At 49.6% G+C, this 26,490-nt stretch overlaps 1 protein-coding gene across 1 annotated transcript in view; it reads left to right on the top strand.

Moving 5' to 3' along the window:
* The window catches only part of KCNK12 (potassium two pore domain channel subfamily K member 12), a 48,877-nt gene extending 22,652 nt beyond the window's left edge, over positions 1-26,225 (top strand). The window contains exon 2 of the mRNA NM_001205890.1: positions 24,961-26,225. Coding sequence (NP_001192819.1) covers positions 24,961-25,862 — 902 coding nt within the window. The 3' untranslated portion in view covers positions 25,863-26,225. The remainder of the gene's footprint in view (positions 1-24,960) is intronic.
* The last annotated feature ends 265 nt before the right edge of the window (positions 26,226-26,490 follow it).

The raw sequence follows: 26,490 nt of genomic DNA, 5'->3' as shown, positions 1-26,490 counted from the left end.
GAGAACCACTCTTCTATAGTATTATTTAAAGCCCTACCAAATATCAACAAGGACAGTGTTCTCAACCCTGGCTGCATATTAGAATTATCTGGGGAGGACCTCCCTGGTGGTACGATGGATAAGAATCCATCTGGGACATGGGTTCAATCCCTGGTCTGAGAAGATTCCACACGCCATGGAGCAACTAAGCCCACGGGCCACAACTGCTGAGCTCATGTGCTTCTAGAGCCCATACTCCGCAGCAAGGGAAGCCACCACAATAAGAAGCCTGCATACTGCAACCACAAGGAACCCCTACTCGCAGGGGGTCGTAACCCCTACCCCTAACAACTAGAGAAAGTCCGAGTGCAGCAACAAAGACCCGGTGCAGACAAAAATAAACACATTTTAAAAAAATTACCTGGGGAATTTTTGAAAGTCTTGATACCCCTCCCCCCACCCCACCCTCCACCACCAATCCAACTGCATCATACTCCCCAGGGGTGGGACTTAGAAATTCATATTTTGTTAAATTCCTCAGGTAATTTCAATATACAGCCAAGATCCTACAGTGTGCTCGCTGATACCCAGAAGAGAAGTGATCTGAAGACAAAGCCTTAGTGGTCTCGAAGATAAAGGTGGGACTGAGCTAGAGGGAGAGGTCCCAGGCTTATCTCAGATGTCTGAACTGTGGCTGCCCACTCACATTTAGGAATTAGAATCAACTCTGACTGGTAGCTCAGTGGGCACAGGTGGGGCTTGTGGACTCAGGCTTCTCTTTAGGTCAGTGGGCAAGCAGGCAGTGTGATCTGTGTGGTGTTGCTCAGACCCATGTCTCCCCAGGGCTCTATGGGACAGTTCATCTTCCTCCCCTCCTTGGCTGTCGTCCTCTCTGAGCAGCACCCACCTTTGCCAGTCACCCTTCACTCCTGCTGGCCACCTTCCTAAAGTCTGTTGAAATTCCTCATCCACAGGAAATCTCTCTGCCCCTTTCAGTGTTTGAGCCTTAATATCCCTTTACTATCATTTTAAAAGATTCTTAGGAGGGAAAATAGATAAGATCAGGTGATGAGATGATCATTTTAAATCAGAAGTCTGCCATGTTTTTTTAAGTGTGAGGACCACTTTAAAAGCTAGAGATATTTTTACAGAACCCGTCTGACAGAAGTCACATATACTTCCAATATCTATTCATTAATAGGGAAATGGGCTTCCCTGGTGGTTCAGATGGTAAAGAATCTGCCTGCAAGGTGGGAGACCCAGGTTCGATCCCTGGGTTGGGAAGATCCCCTGGAGAAGGAAATGGCAGCCCACTCCAGTATTCTTGCCTGCAGGATTCCATGGACACTTGGCGGGCTACAGTCCATGTGGTAGCAAAGAGTCGGACACGATTGAGCGACTACACTTTCGATAGGGAAAATACATTCTGACACACAAAGCCCTCTGAACTAATTCAATACCACTTTTAAACGCATCTTTTCACCATCATAAAATCATTTGATATGTTTAGAAACCAATAGTACAAATGTAGGAGAAACTCATGACAGCTGAGCTGCCTTTGCAGTAACTGCAGTCATAGGCGTCCAAGCCAGGTGACTGGGCCCCGTGGCTCTAGGCCCTCTGAAGGCGTTGGAGGTTTTTGAATGAGGGGAGGGGCTGTTCCTGGAACCCTCAAGTGCTGCTAGCTTTACAGCTTTTCCCTGTCTGGTCTGGTCCAGAGTTCTCTCTTTCTCTTTCTGTCAGGTGGATTCCTCCCCACAATAGAGCACATAGAATAGGTGAGCTGGCCTCCTGAGCAAATTATTTCCCCGAGAAAACAAAAAGGAGCTTAGAGAAATCAAAATTTCTGTTTGTCTTTTACTCATTCTCCCACCTTTTTCTTCTCCATCCTTCCTTATGCCCTATCTTTAGAAACTCTGTTCCTTGTTCTCTAATAGTACAACTGGTCAACATTTCAAAGCCCCATGCTAAGTGCTTTGCACACTTTATCTTACACAGTCCTCATCACCTGCTGTGGAAGTGGGTACCATTCATACCCTCACTTTTCAGATGAGGAAACCGAGGCAAAGAGAAGTTCAATGGCCTTCTCAGATGAAAGAGCCAGAGAGTGACAGAACTGAGATCCTAAGCCAGGTGGCCCTGCGGCTTCTGCCATTTCACCCATCTCCCACCCTACCCCCTGGACGGCAGAGTTGGTGCCCCTTGAATGATGAGGAATTTAGAGATATAAAGGATACTTAATAAATGACTGAATTGGGGAAAGACATGTCTCCAAGCCTCCCAAAGGGCCTATCCTCTGCTGGCAGGCTCCCTGCTTTCCTCCAGGGAACCTCCTTTAGTGTCAGGGCTCTACAGACTGGGCCCAGTCCCTCCAACTCCGAGAAGGGTTAAGGTTCTCCTTGCTGCACCCTCAGCTCTGGCCAAACTAGACCAGATACTATGTACCTCATTACGTTACCTCATTATATTACCTCTGCCCAGAATACCTTCCCCCATCCATCCCCCTGTACTTCCCCCTAATCCATGCCATGCAACAGCCACTTCCTCTGCAGAGCCCATCCTGATTTCTTAGCTTCTGCTTATGGTCATCTGACCACCCACCTCTGACCCATCATGGCCTTATCTGCTCACAGATGTGTGACTTCCTACCCTACCATGCTGTCAGACCCTGACTTTAAAAAAATAATGACAAAATGAATCGTCTATAATTCATTAAAATAATATATGCCAATTAGAACTCCTGAAAAAATCCCCACATTTTCACCATAAAATAGAACCACTACAAGTCTTTTTTTTTTTCTGGACAAAGATTTGGGATCCTAAAAAAAATTGGGGGTCCTGCTTTTTATATACTTATATATATATAATGACTTCCCCAGTGGCTCAGCTGGTAAAGAACCAGCTTGCAAATTCAGGAGAGGTGGGTTTGATCCTTGGGTCAGGAAGATCCCCTGAAGAAGGAAATGGCAACCCACTCCAGTATTCTTGCCTGGGAAATCCGATGGACAGAGGAGTCTGGCAGGCTACAGTCCATGGGGTCTTTAAAAGTCAGACACAACTGAATGCATGCGTGCATATGATGTAGGAATAAACTTTTCAAGCATTCCTGTTGCTGGACACATAGTTTTTCTTGGAGAGGATGTGCTATAGTTTTTCAGAAGCACAGTTACATTCCCTCCTCCACAGCCTAGCCAGGGACCCTCAGGATGGCATTGCTGAAGACTGTGTGAGTAATTGGGTTTTCTGGTGGGTGGAAAGAAGGTGGGTTATGTTTGGTGCATGGTACATGTTAGCTGCAGGGGGGGCATTAAGAGGCTGGAAAATTACAGAGAACTCATGCCGAGCCCACGTCTGCCAGCAAAGGGCATTTAAAACAGATCCCAGGAAATTATAGTTTTTGCAATCTATGAGTTACTCAGACAGGAAAGTACACGGGAGTGATGTGTTTTAGTAAGAGCACAGAGAACAATGGGGCTAGCCATCTCTAAGGCCTGGGGAGGAAGGGTGTGAAAAAGAAAGGCTTTCCTAGGTGCTGCTATCAGTAAGCAAGCCCTGCCTTTAAGAGCTTGTATAGAGATGCAGGGCTTCCCTGAGCTGTGTGGCCTTGAGGGACAGGCTGAGACCAGCTGAGAACTGATAATGATGAGAATTCCTTTGGCCTATTTTATCCCCGGGATGCCATGTATATGTCGAGAGAGAGAGGTGGGGGGCTGAGGCAGCAAAGATGGGGTTCAGGCATATCTGTGTGTCCGACATCAGGGTCAAGGTCTGTCTCCTCTGAGATAGAGGAGTCAGTCTGAAAAAAAGAGGTAAAATTGGTGGTGTCACGAATGTTTCATGGCCTTTTGCTGCCACCTAAGAGCAGGCCCTGGGGACTCCACACCACATCTGGGGGAGCCTGCTCCCAGGAGACCCCTTTATGAAAAGGATCTGTGCCCTGCTCCCATCAGTGGCGCAAGAGCTATGAGAACTGAAGCTGGTGGATGGTGCTGCACTCTGTGGCAGAGGGATGGGAAATAGACTTTGAAAGAGGAAAACAAATATCATATATTAAGGCATATATATGGAATCTAGAAAAATAGTACTGATGAACCTATTTACGGGATAAGAATAGAGACACAGACATAGAATGTGGATTTGTGGACACATCAAGGGGAAAGCAGAGAAGGCAATGGCACCCACTCCAGTACTCTTGCCTGGAAAATCCCATGGACGGAGGAGCCTGGAAGGCTGCAAGTCCATGGGGTTGCTGAGGGTTGCACACGACTGAGTGACTTCCCTTTCACTTTTCACTTTCATGCATTGGAGAAGGACATGGCAACCCACTCCAGTGTTCTTGCCTGGAGAATCCCAGGGACAGGGGAGCCTGGTGTCGCACAGGATCGGACACGACTGAAGCGACTTAGCAGCAGCAGCAGCAAGGGAAAAGAGAGGGAGGGACACATTGAGAGGGTAGCATTAACAAATATACATTACCATGTATAAAATAGATAACTATTTTATATAGTCTCTGAGACTGGCTCTCAGAGAGAAACGTTAAAGTTCAGTTATGATGTCTGGGTGGGAAGTTGCTGGGGAAGTTCTGGGTGATCCTCCACCCTGCAGAAAAAAAAAAAATAAATAAAATAAAATAGATAACTAGCAGGAAGTTGCTATACAACACAGGGAACCCCGGCCTGCTGCTCTGTGACAACCTAGAGAGGTAGGGTGGGGGGTGGCTGAGAGAGAGGCTCAAGAGGGAGGGGCTATATATACACTTATGGCTGATTTGTGTTGTTGTACAGCAGGAATCAACACAACGCCGTAAAGCAGTTATCCTCCAGTTAGGAAAAGAAGTGTTGAACATTCTTCTCCAGATCCCCAGAACCACAGCAGCAGGGGAAGAGGAAAGACGAGCCATTCTGCACCTGAGCCCAGCTTCCAGAAGACCAGTCCAGGGGCAGTGTCCAGAATCTCCTGACCGTCCTTTCTCCCAAAGAGCCAGCAGGGCACACACCAGGGGGAATACACCCCATTGCCTTGTGGGACATCTGTCCAGCCAGGGGGCAGCTGTATCCAGTGGGCCAGCTGAGCTTCCCACAGGTTTCTGCTCTGAAAGCCCCAGATGGTCACAAACCTGCAAGGGGAGCCACCCACCATGGGGTCCCTGAGCCGAATTCTGACACCACCTCAACCACTTACTTGCCTTGGACCGTGCCTTTCTGAGCCTCAGACTGTGCATCTAAAAACTGGATAGTAGTCCCCCAATCATGGATGCTTGGGAAAAAGGAAGATAAATTCTGTGAAAATGACCTCTAAAACCATAAACCCACAGAAGCCTCATAAGGAAAATGACACAGTGCAGTGATAGGAGCTTAAAAAAAAAAAAGAGGTTGTCATCTGTGCTCTGATGGAGGGGTTGTGACTATTCGTGGTGGTGATGAGGCCCTGGCAGATCTTCTTTTCATAATTCCAGGGACACCCTTGCTCAAGTAAAGTTCCCATCTCAAATAATTCCTTTAAAGAGCAAACATTCACATGTCATGTAGACTTATCCACCAGAAAAAGTGTTTCTATAGCCAGCACTGAAAACCCATCAGCTCCTCCCTGTCTTTTCTTACGTGTCCCTGTGGTGCCCTGGTTTCCTGTAAGCTTGGATCTTCTGCAGCAGCAGCAGCATCCCTCTGACTTTGGTGCTCTCACCTTACACTCTCCCTGAGGAACTCAAGAATCCCAGTGCAGCAGCGGGTCTCAGTGGTCCCTGTTCTTGCAAATAAAACTGGAACCTGTGCAGTATGGCCAGGGGTCCAACTGAAACCTCCTGTAGGCTCCTGGCTGGCTGCAGGACCCCAGAAGAGCCCAGGGTTGCTGAGACCCTCTCCCAAGAGACCATCCCCTCAGGGCTGTCAGGAGAACGGGTGGTAAAGGCACTACAGTTTATGAAGAGAAAAAAATAAACGAACCCTTCTTATTCTGTTCATTGAGTACCTATTAAGTACCTGGTATTGTGTTGAATCTAAGTGAGGCTGGTGCAATGGATAACCCACCTGACTGCAGATCAAAAGATTCTAAGTGAGATTAGCATCACGACTTGCTTGCAAAGGCACCAGTCTTTGGTCTGGGCATGTTCTGGAGAGGTTGTGAGAAGCAGTCTGCATCCTCACAATTCACATGGATGCCAGGTAGAATAGCTCTGGCCTGGGAGCCCAAGCCTGGTGTAGGGGTTAGGAGAGCCAGGCATCAGAGAGAGCCTGCAGGGAGGAGGCAGCTCAGAAGCGTGGGGCCTGAGTGTGTGGGCCCTGCTGGAGGGACCCAGTGGGCCTGACAGAGGCAGCTGTTTCCTTGGCTGCCCTCAGCTCCCCCAGGAGGTTATTGCTGTGGGTAGAAACAGTCCCTTGCCGTTAGCAGGATAAATATAAACACAGCCTCCCGATCAGGGCTCAGAAACTAAGCTTTGCATCTGAGCTCTCTGCAGCCTCAGCTACTGCAGAAAACAGAACAAGCTAGGGTGCAGCAATGCAGGGCTTCTGCAGCCCAGCAAATGGGCTGTTAGCTGGCTCGGGCTGCCCAAACAAAGTGTCACAGGCTGGGTGGCTTAAACAGCAAAATTACAATTCTTAGGCCAGAGCTCTAAGATCAAGGTCATCGGCAGAATTGGTTTGAGACCTCTCTCCTTGGCGTAGAGATAGCAGCCTTTCCACCGTGTCCTCACATGGGCTTCCTTTGGTGCGTGTCTGTGTCCTGATCTCCTCGTATAAGGACACCAGTCATACTGGATTGTTGTTGTTCAGTCCCTAAGTCGTGTCGGACTCCGTGACCCCTTGAACTGCAGCATGCCTGGCCTCTCTGTCCTCCACTATCTCCCGGTGTTTGCTCAAGTTCATGTCCATTGAGTCAGTGATGCTATCTAACCATCTCATCCTCTGCATATTGGATTAGGGTCTATTTATATGACCTCATTTTACCTTATTTACCTCTCTAAAGGCCCTATCAACAAATACAGTCACATTCTGAGATACTGGAGCCTTCAACATATGAAATCTGGGGGAGATAAGAGGTCCTTGTGGCCATCACCCTGCCTGTAGACTAAAACATCTTAGGATCCTGCTGTGTGACAGACAGTTGGCCTGTATTTTAAACACCAGCTTAGAGAAAGAGATCCCATGTATTTGGTGGGGTTACCCTAGTGATTCAGCTGGTAAAGAATCCACCTGCAATGCGGGAGACCTGAGTTCAATCCTTGGGTTGGGAAGATCCCCTGGAGAAGGGAAAGGCTACACACTCCAGTATTCTGGCCTGGAGAATTCCAAGGACCCTTTAGTCTATGGGGTCGCAAATAGTCCGACACGACTGAGCGATTTTCACTTTCACTTTTCACTGTGACTCAGACACTTCTGGAAATTGCTGTTGCTTATTATATATGCCTAAAAGCCAGCTTAAAATTCCACAAAGGACTTGAACAAATTTGAGTGATAAAACTAGAATAAGCTGAACTGCACTCTTTAAGAGGGCAGCACTGTGTCCTAGCATGGTGCTTGCTCACAGGTGCTCAGCAGATCTTGTGGACAGGAAGAAGGGGACAGGTGGGTGGGCAGGAAGGGAACTAAAAATAATTAAGAACTGATGAGAGATGTACCACATGCTAGAGACCTGCAGCAACTGAGCACTGTGCTGGCTCTATCAAGAGGCAAATGGAGCTCAGGGTTCACTAAAAGGGAGCAAGTGGACGAGTGCCCCTAGGAAGCCAAACTTTAGATCCTGAATTCAAGGAGAAATGAATCTCACAAGTCTTTAAATAAGGGACATGGGCAATGATATTTTTTTCTGTGGTTTTGCAAAAGATACAGACATGGTCTTCAGAAAGATATTTCCACCATCCCTTCCTAAAGGCATGAGGCAAAACATTAAATAACAGTGAATGCATTTCTGTGGGGAGTGGGATACTGTGGTCCATGGTGGCTATTTTCTGATGACCTGACTTAATATAGAAATGGCATTTGGAGTTCCCACAAGGAGCGTAAAGTTCCCATCACTTTACATTCCTGCCATCAATGCACAGAGTTCCACAAGAGGGGACTTACTGTGTTAGGTCTCTGGACTATCATTCAAGCCCCTAATGGGGTAATTGTACCCTCCCACATCCCAGGCCAGACACTGAGCCCTTTGGCACAGCAAGCACCTCATGGTTGGCACAGGGTACGCACTTCATGATTTTATAAAAGTGAGTGACCAGGTGAGTGCACGCGTGAGGGACTGCTGAGTGTTTGTGGTCTGAGTGTCTGTGCCCACCCACCCCCGAATTTGTATGTTAAAACCTAACCCCCAGGGTGTTGTTATTAGGAGGTGGGGACTTTGGGAACTGATCAGCTCTTGAGGGCAGGGCCCTTATGACCGGGATTAGTACTCTTATAAAAGAAGCCCAAGAGAGCTCCCTGGCCCCTTCTACCATGCAAGGACACAGCGAAACTCTGCTGTCAGTGAACTAGGAAGAGGGCTCTCACCAGACCTGAACCTGCCAGTGACCTGATCTTGGACTTCCAGCCTCCAGAACTGTCAGATATTAGTATCTGTGTTTATAAGCCATCTGCTCTGTGGAGTTGTGTTATAGAAGCCCAAGCGGACCAAGATAGGGAGTAAATGCCTTAGAAGCAAAATCCAACAACTGACATGCAGTTGTGAAAATTTAGGTCCATCATTCGTGCGTTCTCCTAGACAGAGGCCTGCCCAGCTCAGCCTTCTCCCTTCTTGGCCCTCTGCAGGGGGTGTAACCTTAATAATGAGCATACTTACTGAGTGTTCACTCTGTGCCAAGCACTCTGCTGCCCGTGGGAGCCACCCCATGCAATCCCTGTGGCTGTCCTGTGAGGTAATACTGTCTCCATTCCATAGATGAGGACATGGACACATGGCCAGGAGCTCTGAGTGGGCACTGGGCACTAAGTACAGCCCAGATCTCTGACTCCAAGGCCAGGGATTTAAACCACTGTGCTTGGATACCCTAGCAATTGACTCAGCCTCCCTGTCTTAGTCCGTTCAGGCTGCTATAACAAATATGCCACCGACAAAGCAGTTTAAAAAGTATTTCTTTCTCACAGTTCTGGAGGCTGGCAAGTCTAAAGTCAAGGTGCTGGCAGATTCGATGTCTGGTGAGGGGCCAATTCCTAGCTTCCAGATGGCCGCCTTCTCTCTGTGTCTTCACATGGCAGAAAGAGAGATAAAGAGAGATCTTGGGACCCCTCTTACAAGGGCACTTATCCCATGCATGAGGGCTCCACCCTCATCTGATCACCTTTCAAAGGCCCCACCTCCTAGTGAAAGTAAAGTCGTTCAGTCGTGTCCGACTCTTTGCAGTCCTACGGACTGTAGCCTACCAGGCTCCTCCGTCCATGGAATTTTCCAGGCAAGAGTACTGGAGTGGGTTGCCATTTCCTTCTCCAGGGGATCTTCCTGACCCAGGGATCAAACCCGGGTCTCCTGTATTGCAGGCAGATGCTTTACCCTCTAAGCCACCAGGGAAGTCCACCTGCTAGTACTGTCACATTAGAGGTTAAGATTTCAATCTATGAAATTTGGTGGGTGGAAACAAACATTCAGTCCATAGCACTCCCTGAGGTAAGTAAGTGAAGTGCTTGTTTTGACCTTGACCTTGGCCTTGGCCTTCCCAGGTGTGGGTGTCCCAGCTTTTCTCATATGCTGCTTCAAAGGCCTTCATTCATTCTTCCCTCTTCAGCACCTCGGCAGCCCCTTGCAGTTTGGCATTCATGAGGTTGTCTCCCTCCCCTCACATGTACAGCCAGCTTCCTCCCAGTTGCCAAAGCCCAGGGGAGCTGTTGGGAAGTTTCTGAGCACCCCCTCGTTCCTGCTTCCTCCTCTAGTTTCCATGCCTTCTGCCAAGTCTGTGGCCTCTCTTTGGCCTCTGTTCTTTGCTCCCTTTGGGCTACTGTCGTGCTCTGGGCAACCCCACCTCTTTGATACCTCTGAACTGGACTCTCTGACCTGCTGCTTCAGACGGCCTCATCACAGCAACCAGAGAGACTGGCCTTTTCTTTTATAACTGTCACGTAAAATTTTTAGTAGGTAAACATTGATAGAGCATATATTAACACTGTACTCAAAATATAAACTGACATGCCCTCAAATATTTCCCTTGTTATAACTGAAAGATTATAGGCTTGAGAGATGGGGTTGAGAGACCGGAGACAGGCTCAGACTCGAGGGAGTCACATGCCATTTATGTCACATTATCTCTCATGGATTCAATTTCCTCATCTATAAAATGAGACAATGATGACATTCTTTCCTGGGTTATCGTGATGACCAAATGAGGTAAGACATAAAAATTTGCTCTATACACTGTCCAGAGATATTAAAAAATGTTGATGGTTATTCTTATCATCTTAATACCTTCTAAAATGGCAGGAGGTTCTGCTCATAGAGAAAAAAAATTATATTCAGCATCTCAGATGTCCCTTGGAATCTAGTTGAATATTTATTGCATTTCTTCCTCTTTTTATAAAACCACTTGTTTACCTCTTTGTCCCTCATGTTAAAGTCAGATGAGGGACTTCCCTGGTGGCCCAGTGGCTAAGACTCCATGCTCCCCACGCAGGGGGCCCAGATTTGATCCCTGGTCAGGGAACTAGATCCCACATGCCACAACTAAGCATTTTGCATGCTGCGATTAAGACCCAGTATAGCCAACTAAATGAATATTAAAAAAATAATAATAAAAATAAAATGAGAGTGATAGGTTTTTTTTTTTTCATATTCTGGGGCATTTATGTAATTGAAACTTTGTCCAGAGAGTGTCCATAAGAGATTTGATGACCAATCTCTTTGTCCTGTGTTTCCTTTATTTTTCCCTCTTCCTTTCTCCCCTACCCCCACCTCCTTGCCTCTGGCTGTTGATTGGCCTTACCGTAGATGTCACCTCCTTCCAGTTTTTCATTAGCTGTTACTTCCTCAATAAGGCCTGTGCTGAACTACCCCACTTAATACCACAAACCACCTCCTCCCTCCCCCAGGCTTCTCCACCCACTCAGCCAACTCTTTTCTTCTTCTTCTTTCCATAACACTGCCACTTTCTAGTATACCATGCAGTTTACTTACACAATATGCTCACGGTTTATTATCCATATTCCATGCTGAAATGTAAACCTTGTGAGGACAGGGTGCTTTGTCTGTCTGGATCACTTATAAAGCCCAAGGGCCTGATAGATAATGGGCCCTCGGTCACTATTTGTTGGCTGAATGAAAGCCTCCTTCACGGGCTCCTCTTCAGCCCCTTCTCCAGGGGCCCCCATTCTCATACTGTACATGCTTCCTGGGAAGTCTTATCCACATGACCCTTGAACAGATGTTCCAACCCAGACCTCCAAGACTGTCTCCCATTGCCTCCACCTGCTTGGGTAACGCATCTTTGTTGCTTCTCTAGGAAGCCCACTCAGATCTTTTCTTTTGTTTCCTGGCATCCCATGATGTCTCCCATGTTGTTATTTTTATAAGGTATCATGGTTATTCTCTTGAAAACGTGGGTCTTATTCATTTTTTTAAATAATTAAAAAAAACCAATGCTTATTGGGAAAAAAGTTATGGTTTCAAAAGTAGCCATACTTTTGAACCACTTTTGTATCACAAGGAAATGTGAAATATTTATAACAGCAATGCAGGAGACGGGTTGAGAAGATTCCCTGGAGAAGGAAATGGCAACCCATTCCAGTATGCTTGCCTGGGAAATCCCATGGACAGAGGGGCCTTGTGGGCTATAGTCCACAGGGTCACAAGAGTCAGACACAACTTAGGGACTAAACCACCATTACAGAAGAAAATAGAAATAAAAATCACCCATATTTTCACAATCTAGATGTATGTTTCACCTACGGAATTAAATACACGTGCGGGCATACATGCATACACATACAGAGCCAATATATTGGGAAACTTGGAAGGAATTAATTAAAGAAATAGCGTCTATGGAACACTTAGAGCAGAACTATTTTGAGAAAGACAAAGGCAACCTCTGAGAGTCAGGAGCCAACCTGGAACTCACAGTTCAGCAACACGGTGTGGGGATGGGGTTTGGACCTTGACCAAGCACTTTCCCAGGACATCTACAGCAGCCAAGGCCACCTTGTGGCCAAGGTGGAGAGAGATTAAAAATGAGACCACTCACCAACATGTCTGAACACAGACCAAATAGCAACATCATCCAAACCACAGAAATGACCAAACACCCCCATCAGGTTAACATGAGCAACTGCTACTTCTTTATCAATCACAGCTTTGGCTTTCCTCCATTATTCCCCCCCTTCTAGGTAACAATTATCAAGATACTCAAGCCTAGACTTATCCGCTGTTTCCTGCTTTGGTGGCTTCTAGTTCAGAGCAAAGCCCTGCTTTCTCGAGTCCTCCCCTAGTCACCTGACTCAAGGCCAAATCCTAAATGAGTACCCCAGATCCCCATGACAGACAGTCTCTTTTGTTACTATGAGTCAATAGATTCCATTTTGTTGAGCTGCAGGTGTGTTCCTGGTGACCTTTGGCAGCAGGGTATGGGCAATATTGTACATCTGAGTATTCTTCCCCACCCCCATACCTGGCACATGGCAGGTCTCAAAAACATGTTAGGTAGATTAACTAAAATGAAGATTGAAACCACATTTCTGGTACAGAACCTACTGGTGGTCACCAGACAAACTGCAGTTTCTGCCCCTGCATTATGAAGGATGAGACGAAACCTAAGACATGGGCCACGTCCTCATTGGCAAGGCAACACAGAAACACACAAGATGAAATGATATTCCAGGACCATAGTCAATAGTACAGAGGCCATTAGCACATAATTAAATGCCTGATGAGAGCTAAGTGCTGCCAGGTGATGAATGGGATTCAGGTAGGTGAACAGAAAAGGAAAGTAGTCATTGTAGACTTTCAGAGATGGGAACCAGTGGGCGCACAGGCACGAAGAAGGGAGTGTTCATGGTATGCTTGCTAGACACTAGCTTCTTTCAAGCTGGGATTCTGCCCTCCTTGCTCACCTCATATCCCCATGATGTGGTGTCCATTAAGAAGCAGGATTTTAGTAATTACCTGGTAAATGAAAATGTGTGTGCATGGATCAGTGAGGGGACCTATGCCCCTGAAGAAGAAGGTTCAAAGAGAGATGATGCTAGAAAAGTTAATCGGGGCCTTGAATCTAAGTCTAAGAAATTCTGGATCTTCCTATCACTTGGGAGTTCATTGCAATGTAAGCAGAAGAGAGATCTGGGCAGAGCTGTGCTTCAGTGCATTGGGTCTGGGACAAAGTTCAGAATGGACAGGAACAGAATATTTCCAAAAAACCAGAAGTCTGGTCCTAAGTCATCAGGGCCTCTCTGTGCAAATGGGGCGAGGGGGTTAACACAAGGTGATGAGGAAGGAAAGTGGGATTTGGAGTTGGTGGGCCTGAGATGGAATTTCTGTGACCTTCAGCAAGGTCCTCAACACCTCTGTGCCCCAGCCCCTGTCTCTCATTGCTTGGGATCTGGTACGGATTCATGCCATAGGCCCAGGGCAGGCATTTTGGCCACAGCCAGTCCTCCTGCATGGTATGATTGTTTGCATGTTTCAAAGCAAACTCACAGCCACAATCTCCGAACCAAAGGCTGAGTCAGGCCTCAAGAGGCAGAATGGAAAGAGTTGTGAATGTGGGGCTTGAGGCCTGAGTGCTGGGGGTGTTCTTTCAGGCACTATTTTACTTCTCTGAGCCCTGGTTTCCACACTTGAATAATGACCAGAAGTCACACACTCCCCCGCCACACCCAGGAGCTGCTCTGGGGATGTATCTGTGATAGCACCAGCAGAGTTCGGGGCATAGAGTAGGCTCCAGACATCCATCGCTCCACCCTGCCTTCCCGTGAGCCAGGGATCAACCTCCCTTCCCTGCAGGGCAGCCGAGAGCTGAATGTGCAGCGGGGATGGCTCCCCCCGCATCTGGAGAAGGATGCGCCCCTCCCTACTGAGCCTCAGTGCAGGGGCCACAGGTTTGGGCCCTCCTGACCCAGCCAGGCCCTAACAGACGTTCACATTGGTCTACCAGCCTGAGGCAAGGGGCCATGTCAGCGGGCCAGCGCGGCATACCCACGGTTGCCCGGGGACCTGCTCCACTGTACACGGCAGCTGGACCTGGCTGCAGCTTCAGGTGCAGTTTGCTTTTCTTGTGGTTTCTTGGCTTGTTTTCTCCTCTGGGGCAGCCACGCAGGCCGCCTCCTGTGAGGAGAGGTGTTGGGAGGTGGCCAGGTTTGGGGACCAGAGTTAGCGAGATGGACTCAGAGCCCTGAGAAGCAGCCCCTTCCCCATGTCTCCCCTGGGTGCAGAGACCCCCCTCAAATGTGGCTCTGGGCTGCATGGGTGGGAAGGAGGACATGCTTCTCCAGATGAATAAAAACTGAATTAACTGAGAGGAACTGGAACTGTGCGCGTGAGAGGACAGTTTGACAGAACTACCACAGGTTCCCTTTAAAAAAGAATCTGCACCTCTCTCATCTAGGATTGGCGGTGAAGTGTGATTCAGTTGACGGTGTATGGACACTTCTGGGTGGAGGGACCTGCCTTCTCCCCACAGCGGGTCTACCCGCCCTTCTGGGGGGTGACCTGTGCCTCACCACAGCCCTGAGTGGGGACCCTGAGGTTCGGGGGGGTAAGGCCGGGGCTGCGTGGGCTTCAGGGCTTTCCTCACCTCACTGCCCCACCTCCGGCTGTTGTTAGCCAGACTTTTGTTGCATCAGGGGCTGTTCCTGCATTCCCTGGCCTTGGAGTCAGTCTTCTCCTGCAGTTCTGGGCTAAGGCTAAATTCTGGGCTCTGCTCTTTTTGTGGTGGGCAGGAGGGGCGGTGAGCTCATCCCTGGAAAGGATTAGTCATCAGAGAGACAGGGACAGATCTAGGGGGGCAGGACAGAGGACGGGCTCTATGTAAATGAGTCATCTTCCCTGCAGCTCCGAGGCCCCAGCTTGACAGCTGCTCCCCAGGAGAGGTTGTTAAGCGGGAGCGTCCCGGAGGCAGGCGTAGTTAACCGGCTTTTAATAACTCATTTTGCTGAATGATTTTTGGTGAGGAGAGAAAAACCTTAATCCCACAGATGAAGCGCATGGTGGGGGCAGGTTCAATTAGCCCCACGGGCAAGAGAAACAGCACTGAGTTTCAAAGCCGACTCTTGGGGTCACGTGTCCATCACTCCCAGATTACCGAAACTTTTCTAATGTTAAAAATCCATGGCCTGCAGCCTTTTTTTAAGCCCCAGACCCTCTCAGGCATCCCCACACACCCGCTGCTTTCAGCAAAGGTCATCCCAAAGGCCCCCGAAGGACAAGCAAAAGCGAACAGGAGAGTGAGAGAGGGCCCACTTTCTCCACAGGACTTGTGTTCTGTGTCGCCTCTGTGTCCTGAGTCAGGGAGCTTCTTAGGTGGTGCTAGTGGTAAAGAACCTGCCTGCCAATGCAGGAGACGTAAGACATGGGGGTTCAATCCCTGGATCGGGAAGATCCTCTGGAGAAGGGCATGGCAACCCACTCCAGTATTCTTGCCTGGGGAAATCCGAGGGACAGAGGAGTCTGGCGTGGTCCATGGGGTAGCAGAGTCAGATACAACTGAGCAGCTCAGCACATGCACACAGGGAGCTTTTAGCACGAGGCCAGCCCCACGCTCCACTGCGGCGCCAAGCCCTCACCAGCACTGAGCCCTCAGGGGCTTCTAAACCAGCTTCCATCTGGTTTACAATTTAGACAAATCCTCAAGTACCAGTGGGCTTCCCCGGTGGCTCAACTGGTGAAGAACCCATCTGCCAGTACAGAAGACACAAGAGACACAGGATCGATCCCTGGGTTGGGAAAATCCCCTGGAGGATGAAATGGTAACTCACTTCAGTATTCTTGCCTGGGAAATACCACGGGCAGAGGAACCTGGCGGACGACAGTCCATGAGGTGGCAAAGAGTCAGACATGGCTGAGCACGCACGCACATGCACACAAGTGCCAGCAAATGTCGCTCCCAGAGTGTCTGCTTTTCCACCACAGGCCCACTTTCCAGGATCAAGCCCTTCCCCCCACTAACACACTTGATTTCAGGATTGGAAAAGGTGGTGCCTCCCCGCCAGCATGGGGACCAGAGCGTGAAGCCAGCCCAGAGGGGATGTTGCCACTCACCCGGGATGGCTGAGGACATGGAGGCCTGGTGAAGTGAAGGGACAGCAAGTTAGTGGTGGAGTCATCTTGGGTGTGTGTACGGGGGCTTTTCCTTGCCGCTGAAATGCCTAGTCGTACTTCACCCGGGCCCTGCTCCACCTGCAGCTCTTCAGCTGTGATGTGAGGGCCAGCCTCGCCTGTGTGTTTCCCAGTTAAGCTCGCAGCTTCTTGAGCGCCTGCCACGTTCTAGGCGCCGTGGGAGGCACGAGGGAACCACCTCCTCATCCACTCTTCACAGCAACCTCACGAGGTAGGCAGTCATCAGGCGATTTTTAGAGGGAGAATAACGTGTCCCCGTCGGCCCATTAGCAAGTGGAGGTGCCAGAGCTTGACGCCACAGCCCCTGCCCTCAGCTCTCCAAGAAAGCCGATGTTGGCCCTTCCTAAGCCTGCAGGAAGGGAGGCTCACTGAACTTGATGTTTCCAGAGTTTGTGGGTTTCTACTGTACACACACCCAAGACGACTCCACCACTAACTTTCTGTCCCTTCACCTCACGGGGCCACCGTGTCCTCAGCTGTCCCAAGTGAGTGTCAACATCCGCTCTGGGCTGGCTTCAGGCTCTGGTTCCTGCGCTGGGGGGAGGTACCACCTTCTCCAAAGCTGAAATCGAGTGTGTCAGAGTTTGTGAGTTTCTGTTGTACAAGGCCAGACATGTTGCTGGATGCCATGCCCAGATGACGGAGAAGCTTCTAGAGGTGTCAGGTGACACTGTCACTGCCACAGAGCTCCCGCAGGTTCAGCCTGAGTACAAAGTGGACAGGAGGGTCCCCAGCCTTGCCCTCCCCCTTCTGCCTCAGGTTCACCCACTCCATCAGCAAGAGTTCCTGAATGCTGTCCGTGGGCCGGACAGCAAGCTGCACATGGGAGCCAGCCAGGCTGGACCCAGCCGCTTACTCTGGCCCCATGCACACCGCTCTCCCAGCAGGGCACACCAGGTCTCTAACTTCCTCCTTCTCGAAGTCCCATCCACACTTCAAGACTAAACATGAATACCTCTTCCTCCATAAGACTCTCTCAGTCGCTGCAGAATACCAGCCCTGCTTCTGACCTAAGCTGCTCTGGAGACTATTTTAAATTTCCCAGGCGATTCCACTTTGAAGCCAGAGTTAAGAACTGCTGCTCTAACCAAAAGCAGCCTATGTCTCTTTTGTCTGAACTCTCCTGCGTTTGACTCTTAGTGCATCACAAACTCCTTCCTCTGGTTTCACACTGGGCTCTGTCACTTGCTTGCTCTGTGATCTGTGCAAGTTATTTAACCTAAGTGCCTTTATTAAGTGTGACTCAGTTTACTAATCTCACAAATGGGAATGAAAATAATTCCCACTGTAGTTCATCAAATCTAAGACACCAGCAATTATAGATGCACCAATAATGTATACTATTAAGAATTTTGAATGCTGCCAAATAAACTAAGTCATCAATTGTAAGGTGCATCCTGATTTCAGAGGTGTTGAAACTTGAGGAAAATAGCTATGCCTTAGGATGAATGACACCCAGTGCCTCACTGAATTGTGAGAATGGATGCATTGATTTACATGAAGCTTTGGCACAGTGCTTAGAAAGAGTAAGGGCTCAATACATATCAGCTATTATGTGATAATATAATTATCATATATCCCATGTTTCCACTCCTCACTAAATGCTTTAATAACTTCTTCCAGCCTTCCTTTCATTCTCAACCCTCCCAGAAGGTTTGGCCAGGCTGCTCGGCTATCCTCCTCAGGAGAGGGACTTGGAGAAGGATGACATGGGCAGCCTCGAGGTTCCAGACCTGGGGCTTGCTGCTGCTACTGCTGCTAAGTCGCTTCAGTCATGTCCGACTCTGTGCAACCCCATAGACAGCAGCCCACCAGGCTCCCCAATCTCTGGGATTCTCCAGGCAAGAATACTGGAGTGGGTTGCCATTTCCTTCTCCAATGCATGAAAGTGAAAAGTGAAAGTCAAGTCGCTCAGTCGTGTCCGACTCTTTGCGACCCCATGGACTACAGCCTACCAGGCTCCTCCATCCATGGGATTTTCCAGGCAAGGGTACTGGAGTGGGGTACCATTGCCTTCTCCGAGACCTGGGGCTTATGTGAATCTTAAGTCTCACCTCTCAAGTGTCCAGCCCGCCTCCACAGAGTGTGGCCATGTGCTTCCTACCTTCTCCCCAAGTCAGTGTCAGCTCCAACCACAGAGCAGCCTGAAGGCTGCCCCAGCCTCTGCCCCACAGCCCATCCCACATCTCCCACTGTTTCCTGTTTGGAGAGTGAGAGGTGCTGGAAGACCCGGCTGCTGGCCTGGCCTTGGGCAAGGCCCAGCTCTGTGTGAGCTTTAGGCCCCTTGAGTGTTAAAGTGAGCCTGTTACCCCTCCTCCAGCATTCAGGAAGGATCCCAGGAGAGGGGGATGTTGGAAGATGCTTCCCAGAGGAGTGTGCCCAGCAGACAAGTAGGCCATGGGTAGGGCTGCCAGATTTAGCAGATAAAAATACAGAACTCCCAGTTAAATACGAATTTCAGAAACACAACGAATCTTTTTTTTTTTTTTAGTGTAAATATGGCCCATGCAATGTTTGGGATGTTCTTACACTAAAAAGTTCATTTGTTTATCTGAAATTCATGTTTATCTGGGAGTCCTAATGGGTCTTTTCCCCTCCTCTGCCCATTGATCCCCTGACCTCAGCTTTCTCACTCTCCCTGATATTTAACTCTCATCCTGGAGAGGTTCTTGAAATTTTTATTTTCAGTTATTCAATAACAACTATCAGTGCCTAATTTATACATGATTCCCTTGTCCACTGTGGAGAATAGAAAGAAGACTTCATAAGCGCTTATTAATGTGCTAGGCAAGGGCTTCCTCAGTGGCTCAGCAGTAAAGAATCTGCCTACAATGCAGGAGACACTGGTTCGATCTCTCAGTCGGGAGGATCCCTTGGAAGAGGGCATGGCAACTGACTCCGGTATTCTTGCCTGGAGAATCCCATGGACAGAGGACCCTGGCGGGTTTCAGTCCACAAGGTTGTGAAGAGTCAGACACAACTGAAACGGCTGAGCACAGCACAGCACAGTGTGCTAGCTGGGCACTATCCTAAGTGTTTTAGATGTACTGACTCAGTTTAGTACAAAAATGCAAGTATTATCATCTCCACTTTACAGATGAGAAAATGGAGGCACAGAAACGTTAATTTGCTCAAGGACAAATCCTAGTGGAGCTAGGATTCAAACCTGAGCAGCCTATATAATCTATAATTCCGAATTGCCGATATAAGGGTCCCTACTCCCAAGGGGTTCCCAAACTCATGGGCCCGTTTGACTGGACAGTTCATTAGGGCTTTCAGGATACCGTGACTCAGGCTCCTGCAGTGTCAGCTTCATCTAAGCTGGCTCCTCATGGCCACAGATGGCCACCAGCCACTTCTGGGGCCACCTCCTCCTCCTTCCATACCCAGGGCAGCACTCTTAAAGGTGAGAAGCATTTGACCCAGAAACTGTCAGAGAAACTCTCCTCTCATCTGATTGGTCACATCCCTGAGCCAAACCCTGTAGCCATGAAAATGCCCCACACTGACTGGCTTAGGCCCATCCATCCTCCAACCAGTTATAGTAAGGGATTGGATTTTCCAGATTGGACTAGACTAATGGAGCCCACGGGAGAAGGCAATGGCACCCCACTCCAGTATCTTGCCTGGAAAATCCCATGGACAGAGGAGCCTGGTAGGCTGCAGTCCATGGGGTCTCTAAGAGTTGGACACGACTGAGTGACTTCACTTTCACTTTTCACTTTCATGCATTGGAGGAGGAAATGGCAACCCACTCCAGTGTTCTTGCCTGGAGAATCCCAGGGACGGCGGGGCCTGGTGGGCTGCCGTCTCAGGGGTTGCACAGAGTCGGACATGACTGAAGCGACTTAGCAGCAGCAGCAGCAATGGAACCCACCTCTAGCTGTTGGGTCAGTTCTTTGGCTGCTATACTTAGGGTTGTGGGGTGGGGTGATGGTTAAAGGAGATAGCTGCAGTGTCCACAACAAGGGTTTTATGTTACTTGAAATTTAAACCAACGAATCATTATGATGTATATTTTAAATATCTTACAGGTTTATATGTCAACTACAACTCAATAAAGCTGAAAAAAAAAAGGTTTAGGGAATTTAAACCAAAATATTTGAAATTGGGCCAATTCCAACCAGTAGGGTCATCAACGATAGAGTATTATATTGTTTCTTAAAGGAAGTGCTTTAGCCCATTCACATTAGAATCATCAGGGGACAATTTGTTAAAATGCAGAGTCCTGGGCCATTCTAAATAAGTCTCTGGAGTGGGACCCACCTTGGAATCTGCATTTTAATCATGCATCCCAGTTGCTTGGATTCGCTGTGGCTTACACCTGTTGTCCTGGGGTAATTATTTGCTGTCAAGTATCTCAGATTAGATTATAAATTATATTTCCCCTCCACCAGATGACACTGCAGAGCTAGTGGGAAAAGTTGCCCCAGATGATGAACCCAAATGTCCCATTTGGCGCAGTGAAAAAGGTCAGCACAGTCAGTTCAGCCGCTCACAAACAGTAACTTGCTGAGTATATCGCTCAGCCCATGCCCTTGCCTGCACTGTTGCGGTTGATGATGCGTCCCTCTCAGGATGGTTGAGGGGACCGGGTGAGAGGACATGTCCAGTGCCCAGCACAGAGGCTGCACCCAGGGCCTGAGACAGATCAGTGCTGGCCTCCCCATCTCACTTCCAGGCTCTCAGAGCTGAACTCCAGAGGCCCTGTCACTGGGGCCCCATTTGCGAAGGCGGCACCAGACAGACTGTGGGAATGAGCTTCACAGCTTTTGTCAAAGTGGCATAATAAAGCCCCCAAGTGTCTGCTCTCTGCAAACTGGGATGGCAGATCAATTGTGGCATAAACAAAACAGCAGGCTTGGTGCGAACCCGGGGACAGATTCCGCCTCTGCAGAGTGTGAGTGGGGGAAGGGGGAATTCTCTGGGTGGTTGGGTTTGCCTTTTCTCTGGCTGAAGCTTCAAGGTCCTTCTCCAGAGCCAGCCTGGCTCCCCACAGATTGCCAAGAGTTTGGGGGGACTGTTCTTCCATCGTGGGAACATCTGGCTAGGCAGCAGTACCAGGCATGACCCTACCGCCCTCAGCACCCCCAGAACTCTGAGCCTCTAGGTGCTGATGGGGAAGGAGGGTGGACCGTGCCCCCTCCACCCTGCCTCTGGAGCTGAGCTGACGGTGGGTCTGCAGGAAAGCAAAGGGAGGTGAAGTGGGCATGGGGGCCAGACCTCAGGAAAAGGCCAGTGAGAGGGACCCTGGCGTTGGGTGTCCTCTGTGATGTCAGGGAACCTCCTACCTGCCTGTCCTCTTCATTTTCGGCAGAAAGTGCCATAGCCAGCCATGCATTTGGTGTCATTTGGGGCCTGGAGTCATAGCCACGAGGAGACCTCAGGCCCAGGTCTGGCCCAGCCCCTGAGTGGAGGCAGCAGGGAAAAGCTCTGCCCCTATCCAGGGGTGAGCCGCTGACAGCAGAGGGTCAAGTGGGGAGCTGTGTAAAACCTCTAAGAAGGCAGCCTAGGTCATCTGTGAGGGTGTCTGTCTGGTTTTCCACCAAAGCCCTGAGCCTAGCACAAGGCCTGCCAACCAGGTCCTCAGTGTTTGCTGGAAAAGGAATGAGCCAGTAGGGGTTGGCCTTACGGCTGCACCACAACACCCACTGTTAGGACAGGCATACCTTTTCATGGAGCCCATATGGGTCTTTGGTGATCCCCCCAAACACAGGCACCACCACCCTGCACCTTTCCTTGAGTGGGTGGTGCTTCCTATGACTACACTGCATGCTCACCTGTCCTCTGCCCCTCAGGCCCCCATGATCCAGCAGGCAGCCCTCCTGGGCAGTCTCTTCAGATTTGGCTGCAGAGTTCACTTGACCCCTGTCACTCTCCCCCGTCCCTGGCACAGGATGCCCTAGGAGACTGCCAGGGCAGCAGACTGCTCCCACTAGTGCCCCCTTCCTGCCCCTGCCTGTGTGAGCTACACCAGTCAACCTTCGGCCCAGGGAACTGTCCGGCACAGGGTTAGATTCCAGGAGACACCTCTGACTCTCCCAGAACCCTCACCATGCTCTGCTCCAGTGCTCCAGGGTGAGTGGACAAGTGTCTGCAGTTCAGCCAGCATCCACCAGGAAACAAGCTGCCAGGCTGCCCCTGCTGCAGCCTGATATTCTCCTGACCAATCCTCCCCCCACCATCTCTTGACTTGGGGATGCCACAGCACCCTGCTATTTCAAGGCCATCTCCCATTATCCCTGGGTACTTTCTAGTCTTTCTGTATAGCCTGGAAGTGGGTGGTGAGGGTTACTGGTCACCCTATTTTGCTGACTTAATAGATAAAAGGTAGATGTATTTAAAACTTCTCTTTATGGGTTTCCCTGGTGGTTCAGTGGCTAAGACTCCAAGCTCCTGATGCAGGGGGCCCGGGTTTGATCCCTGGTCTGGGAACTAGATCCTGCATGTCACAACTTGGACTCAGCACAGCCAAATAAATAAATATTTAAAACTTCTCTTTAGAATGAGGGCTAATGTATTACATGCCACGCTAAACTTTTAGCTGAAAATTCAAAACAACAGGAAAATCCCATTCAGTATTCTCTTAGGCATAGTATTAATATTCCAGGCTCAGCATTTTTCATTTCTTTAGGAATTTAGCCAAGTGATTCCCCCAACCAGAGGGGTTGTTTTCCCTTCCTGAGTAGCAGCAGTGTTGTGTATGATGGTCTCAGCACCAAGCGAGAAGCCAGGACACAAGTATGGCATCTGTCCCCCATGAGCTGTAGGTCATGTTCCCTCAACCCCTGCTCCCTCATCTATACAGTGACAGGTAGAGCAGAATTAAGGTCCCTCATAGTTCCTAATTGTCTAGGCATTTTGAAGTTTTTCTTATCGTGAGAGTAAAAAAGCTCCAAAAACACATAGTTTGAAAAGTTATTATACAATGAACACTCATGCAACCACCACTCAGATCGACAGATCATTTCCAGCACTCCAGAGTCTCCCTGGGTCCCCTTCCATTCACCCTGCCCTGCCACCCCCAGAGCAAACTCCAATTCTGACTTTTATCTCAATTTCCCTTGTAATTTTACCAATCAAATATGCATCCCTAAAAAGGTACTGTAGTTTGGTTTTGCCTGGCTTTGAATTTTATGCCAGTGGAATACTTTTTTTGTGTCCAGTTTCTTTTAACATTCTTTTTGTGAGGTTCATTCATGTTGCAGGTAGCAGTGGTCTTTGCTTTTTCTTTGCTGTATAGTATTTTCTTGTATGAATTGACCATGAATTAGTTAGGCTGGTGGACACCTGGGTTATCAATCTATTAATAGGATTTTTTAATAAATTCACACAGAGACAAATACAAACACTCCCACTCCACATATAGTCATACTGATTCAGAGTTGAGTTCTTTATGAATTCAGAAACTTGAGTTTGACTTTAAAGTGTAGCAAAATCCCTCGTTTTGAACTCCTGGTTACACTGCTAGTTTGGTTTTTTTCACACTTATAGCCAAATTCTGAACCTAGGGATATAATCCAACTTCCTCAACAAAGGTATCACTAGAAGATTTTCTCCTAAGTTGAGTCATTAAGCATAAGATGAAGACAATGTCAGGCAATGGGGCATTTCCTCCAAGGATTCTAGAAAATGATTAGCATACACATTTAAGGGATCATTCTAAAAAAAAGAAAAAAGAAAAAACTAACTTCAAGGTTTTTCAGGGAAATAGTTAAGCCACCCCTTTCCCAGAGTTGGCCTTACCCCACTAACAAGGCATAAGTAGACCTTTTGACCTTGGGCATGCATTAAACAGGGATGCCCCTGAACTTCAGCTGCAGAGGTCTTGATAGGTGCTACCGTGCTGCTCTGATGATGTGTTTTCAGCTCAGACTCTAAGCAGCAGTGGATCTTCATGCTAAGGGATAACATACCCTCCCATAACCAGAGTCAGGTAGCCATGGGTCCCACAAAGACATCACAGCTGGCAGCTGGCTGAGAGCTCATGGTGGAGGAGCAGAGCTGCCGCTCTGCGGGACCCTGGCCAGCATGGGCCAAGCACCCTGGCGGGAAGCCAAGCCTTCTGCAGCAATCAGTCGATAAAGAAACTCCCTTCAAGACTGTGCTTTGAACAAGCGGGTAAATCAAGACTTAATTATAAGAGTTCAAAGCACTAAGCCGCTGCCCAGGCGTAGAGCAGACCTCTCAGAATAAAAGCCACTCCAGATACACAGCAGCACAGGACCCAGCTGGGCAGAAACCTTTCCCTTAGCTACCATCAAATATAGCTAGCTGGACTAAATACAATATACCTGGTCCCCAGCAATTCTATCAAATGAAGCCTTTACGGAATTCTGTCCTAGCAAGGCCCAAGTGTGCCACTGGTACATTAAAAAAACCATTGAGTGGCGAGACAACAGGTGACACTCGTGTGAGTTGTGGGTATCTCAGTATCTTCCCCTGTGCAGCTCTTCTGTGTGTTGTGATGGGCCTTTCCTAGTGACTCTCTCACCACTGGCATGATTTATAGATCCCCCAGAAGAGGAGCCATGTATCCTCCATCAGTTTAGGGGTTGTCCAGACTTACTTAGGAACCATATCTGGTGCCACCAAGGGAGAGAAACGTCTTGGCACTGTTTCTCCTCCAGTTGAGTGATGCCACTCAGGTAAGAGCCATGTCAACACCTAGATACAACTGCGCTGCGCCGGGTGGGGACCACCTGTCCAGCCAGGATCGCGCTGACCCCTGCTCTGTCCCCACAGGTTTCGGCATGACCACCCCCGCCACGGTGGGCGGGAAGGCCTTCCTCATCGCCTATGGGCTGTTCGGCTGCGCCGGGACCATCCTGTTCTTCAACCTCTTCCTGGAGCGCATCATCTCGCTGCTGGCCTTCATCATGCGCGCCTGTCGGGAGCGCCAGCTGCGCCGAAGCGGCTTGCTGCCCGCCACCTTCCGCCGCGGCTCCGCGCTCTCGGAGGCCGACTGCCTGGCAGGCTGGAAGCCCTCGGTGTACCACGTGCTGCTGATCCTGGGCCTGTTCGCCGTGCTGCTATCTTGCTGCGCCTCGGCCATGTACACCAGCGTGGAGGGCTGGGACTACGTGGACTCGCTCTACTTCTGCTTCGTCACCTTCAGCACTATTGGCTTCGGGGACCTGGTGAGCAGCCAGCACGCCGCCTACCGGAACCAGGGGCTCTACCGCCTGGGCAACTTCCTCTTCATCCTGCTCGGCGTGTGCTGCATCTACTCGCTCTTCAACGTCATCTCCATCCTCATCAAGCAGGTGCTCAACTGGATGCTGCGCAAGCTGAGCTGCCGCTGCTGCGCGCGCTGCTGCCCCGCGCCCGGCGCGCCCCTGGCCCGGCGCAACGCCATCACCCCGGGCTCCCGGCTGCGCCGCCGCCTGGCCGCACTCGGCGCCGACCCCGCGGCCCGCGACAGCGACGCCGAGGGCCGCCGCCTGTCGGGAGAGCTCATCTCCATGCGCGACCTCACGGCCTCCAACAAGGTGTCGCTGGCGCTGCTGCAGAAGCAGCTGTCGGAGACGGCCAACGGCTACCCGCGCAGCGTGTGCGTCAACACGCGCCAGAACGGCTTCTCGGGCGGCGTGGGCGCGCTGGGCATCATGAACAACCGCCTGGCCGAGACCAGCGCCTCCAGGTAGACGCGCAACCTGTCGCGCCACGGACCCTCAAGCAGGCTGGCGTGCAGCCGGGCGGCGTTTGCTCTCCTCTCAGACGCTGGCGCTTTCTTAACCTTTATCCAATAAAATGAAACAAAAAAAAAATTTTTTTTTTAAAGAAATACTATTTGGCCAGGTCTGATGTTATCAAGGGCAGGTTTTGGGGGAGCCTGTTATTCTTGTGGGTCCCCTTCTTGGAGAACCGTGGTCCCCAGCAGATTCTCCTCTGGGGAGAGAAAAAGTGGCACCCCAGACCCTCGCCTGGTACACACAGCAGCCAGGGGAGTGCCGCCCCTGAGTTTTGCAGACTGGCACTAAACCCCGCCTCCATGCACATAAGCAGCTGGCAACCCCAAAGCATATGGTGCAACTTTCCATGGCTCCGAATTACCTCCGCAGCATTTAGAATCCTGGCCCAGCCTAGCAGCTTCCTTCTGGTCTTCAGAAATGATATAGTCACAGTTATGACAGGTGGGGGTGGGGAGAGCCATATGTTGCCTCCTGATGTATATATATAGAACAGCCGCTACACACAGAGAATGGTGTAGTATTATGCAATGAGATGAAACACAGCACCAACTTGCGGACTGTGGCATTTCCCAGAGACCTG

This window comes from Bos taurus, chromosome 11, assembly GCF_002263795.3.
Source record: "Bos taurus isolate L1 Dominette 01449 registration number 42190680 breed Hereford chromosome 11, ARS-UCD2.0, whole genome shotgun sequence".
In the NCBI taxonomy this organism is placed as follows: domain Eukaryota; kingdom Metazoa; phylum Chordata; class Mammalia; order Artiodactyla; family Bovidae; genus Bos; species Bos taurus.
The sequence above is the reverse complement of the archived record's forward strand: the minus strand, read 5'-3'. Positions and strand labels throughout refer to the sequence as shown.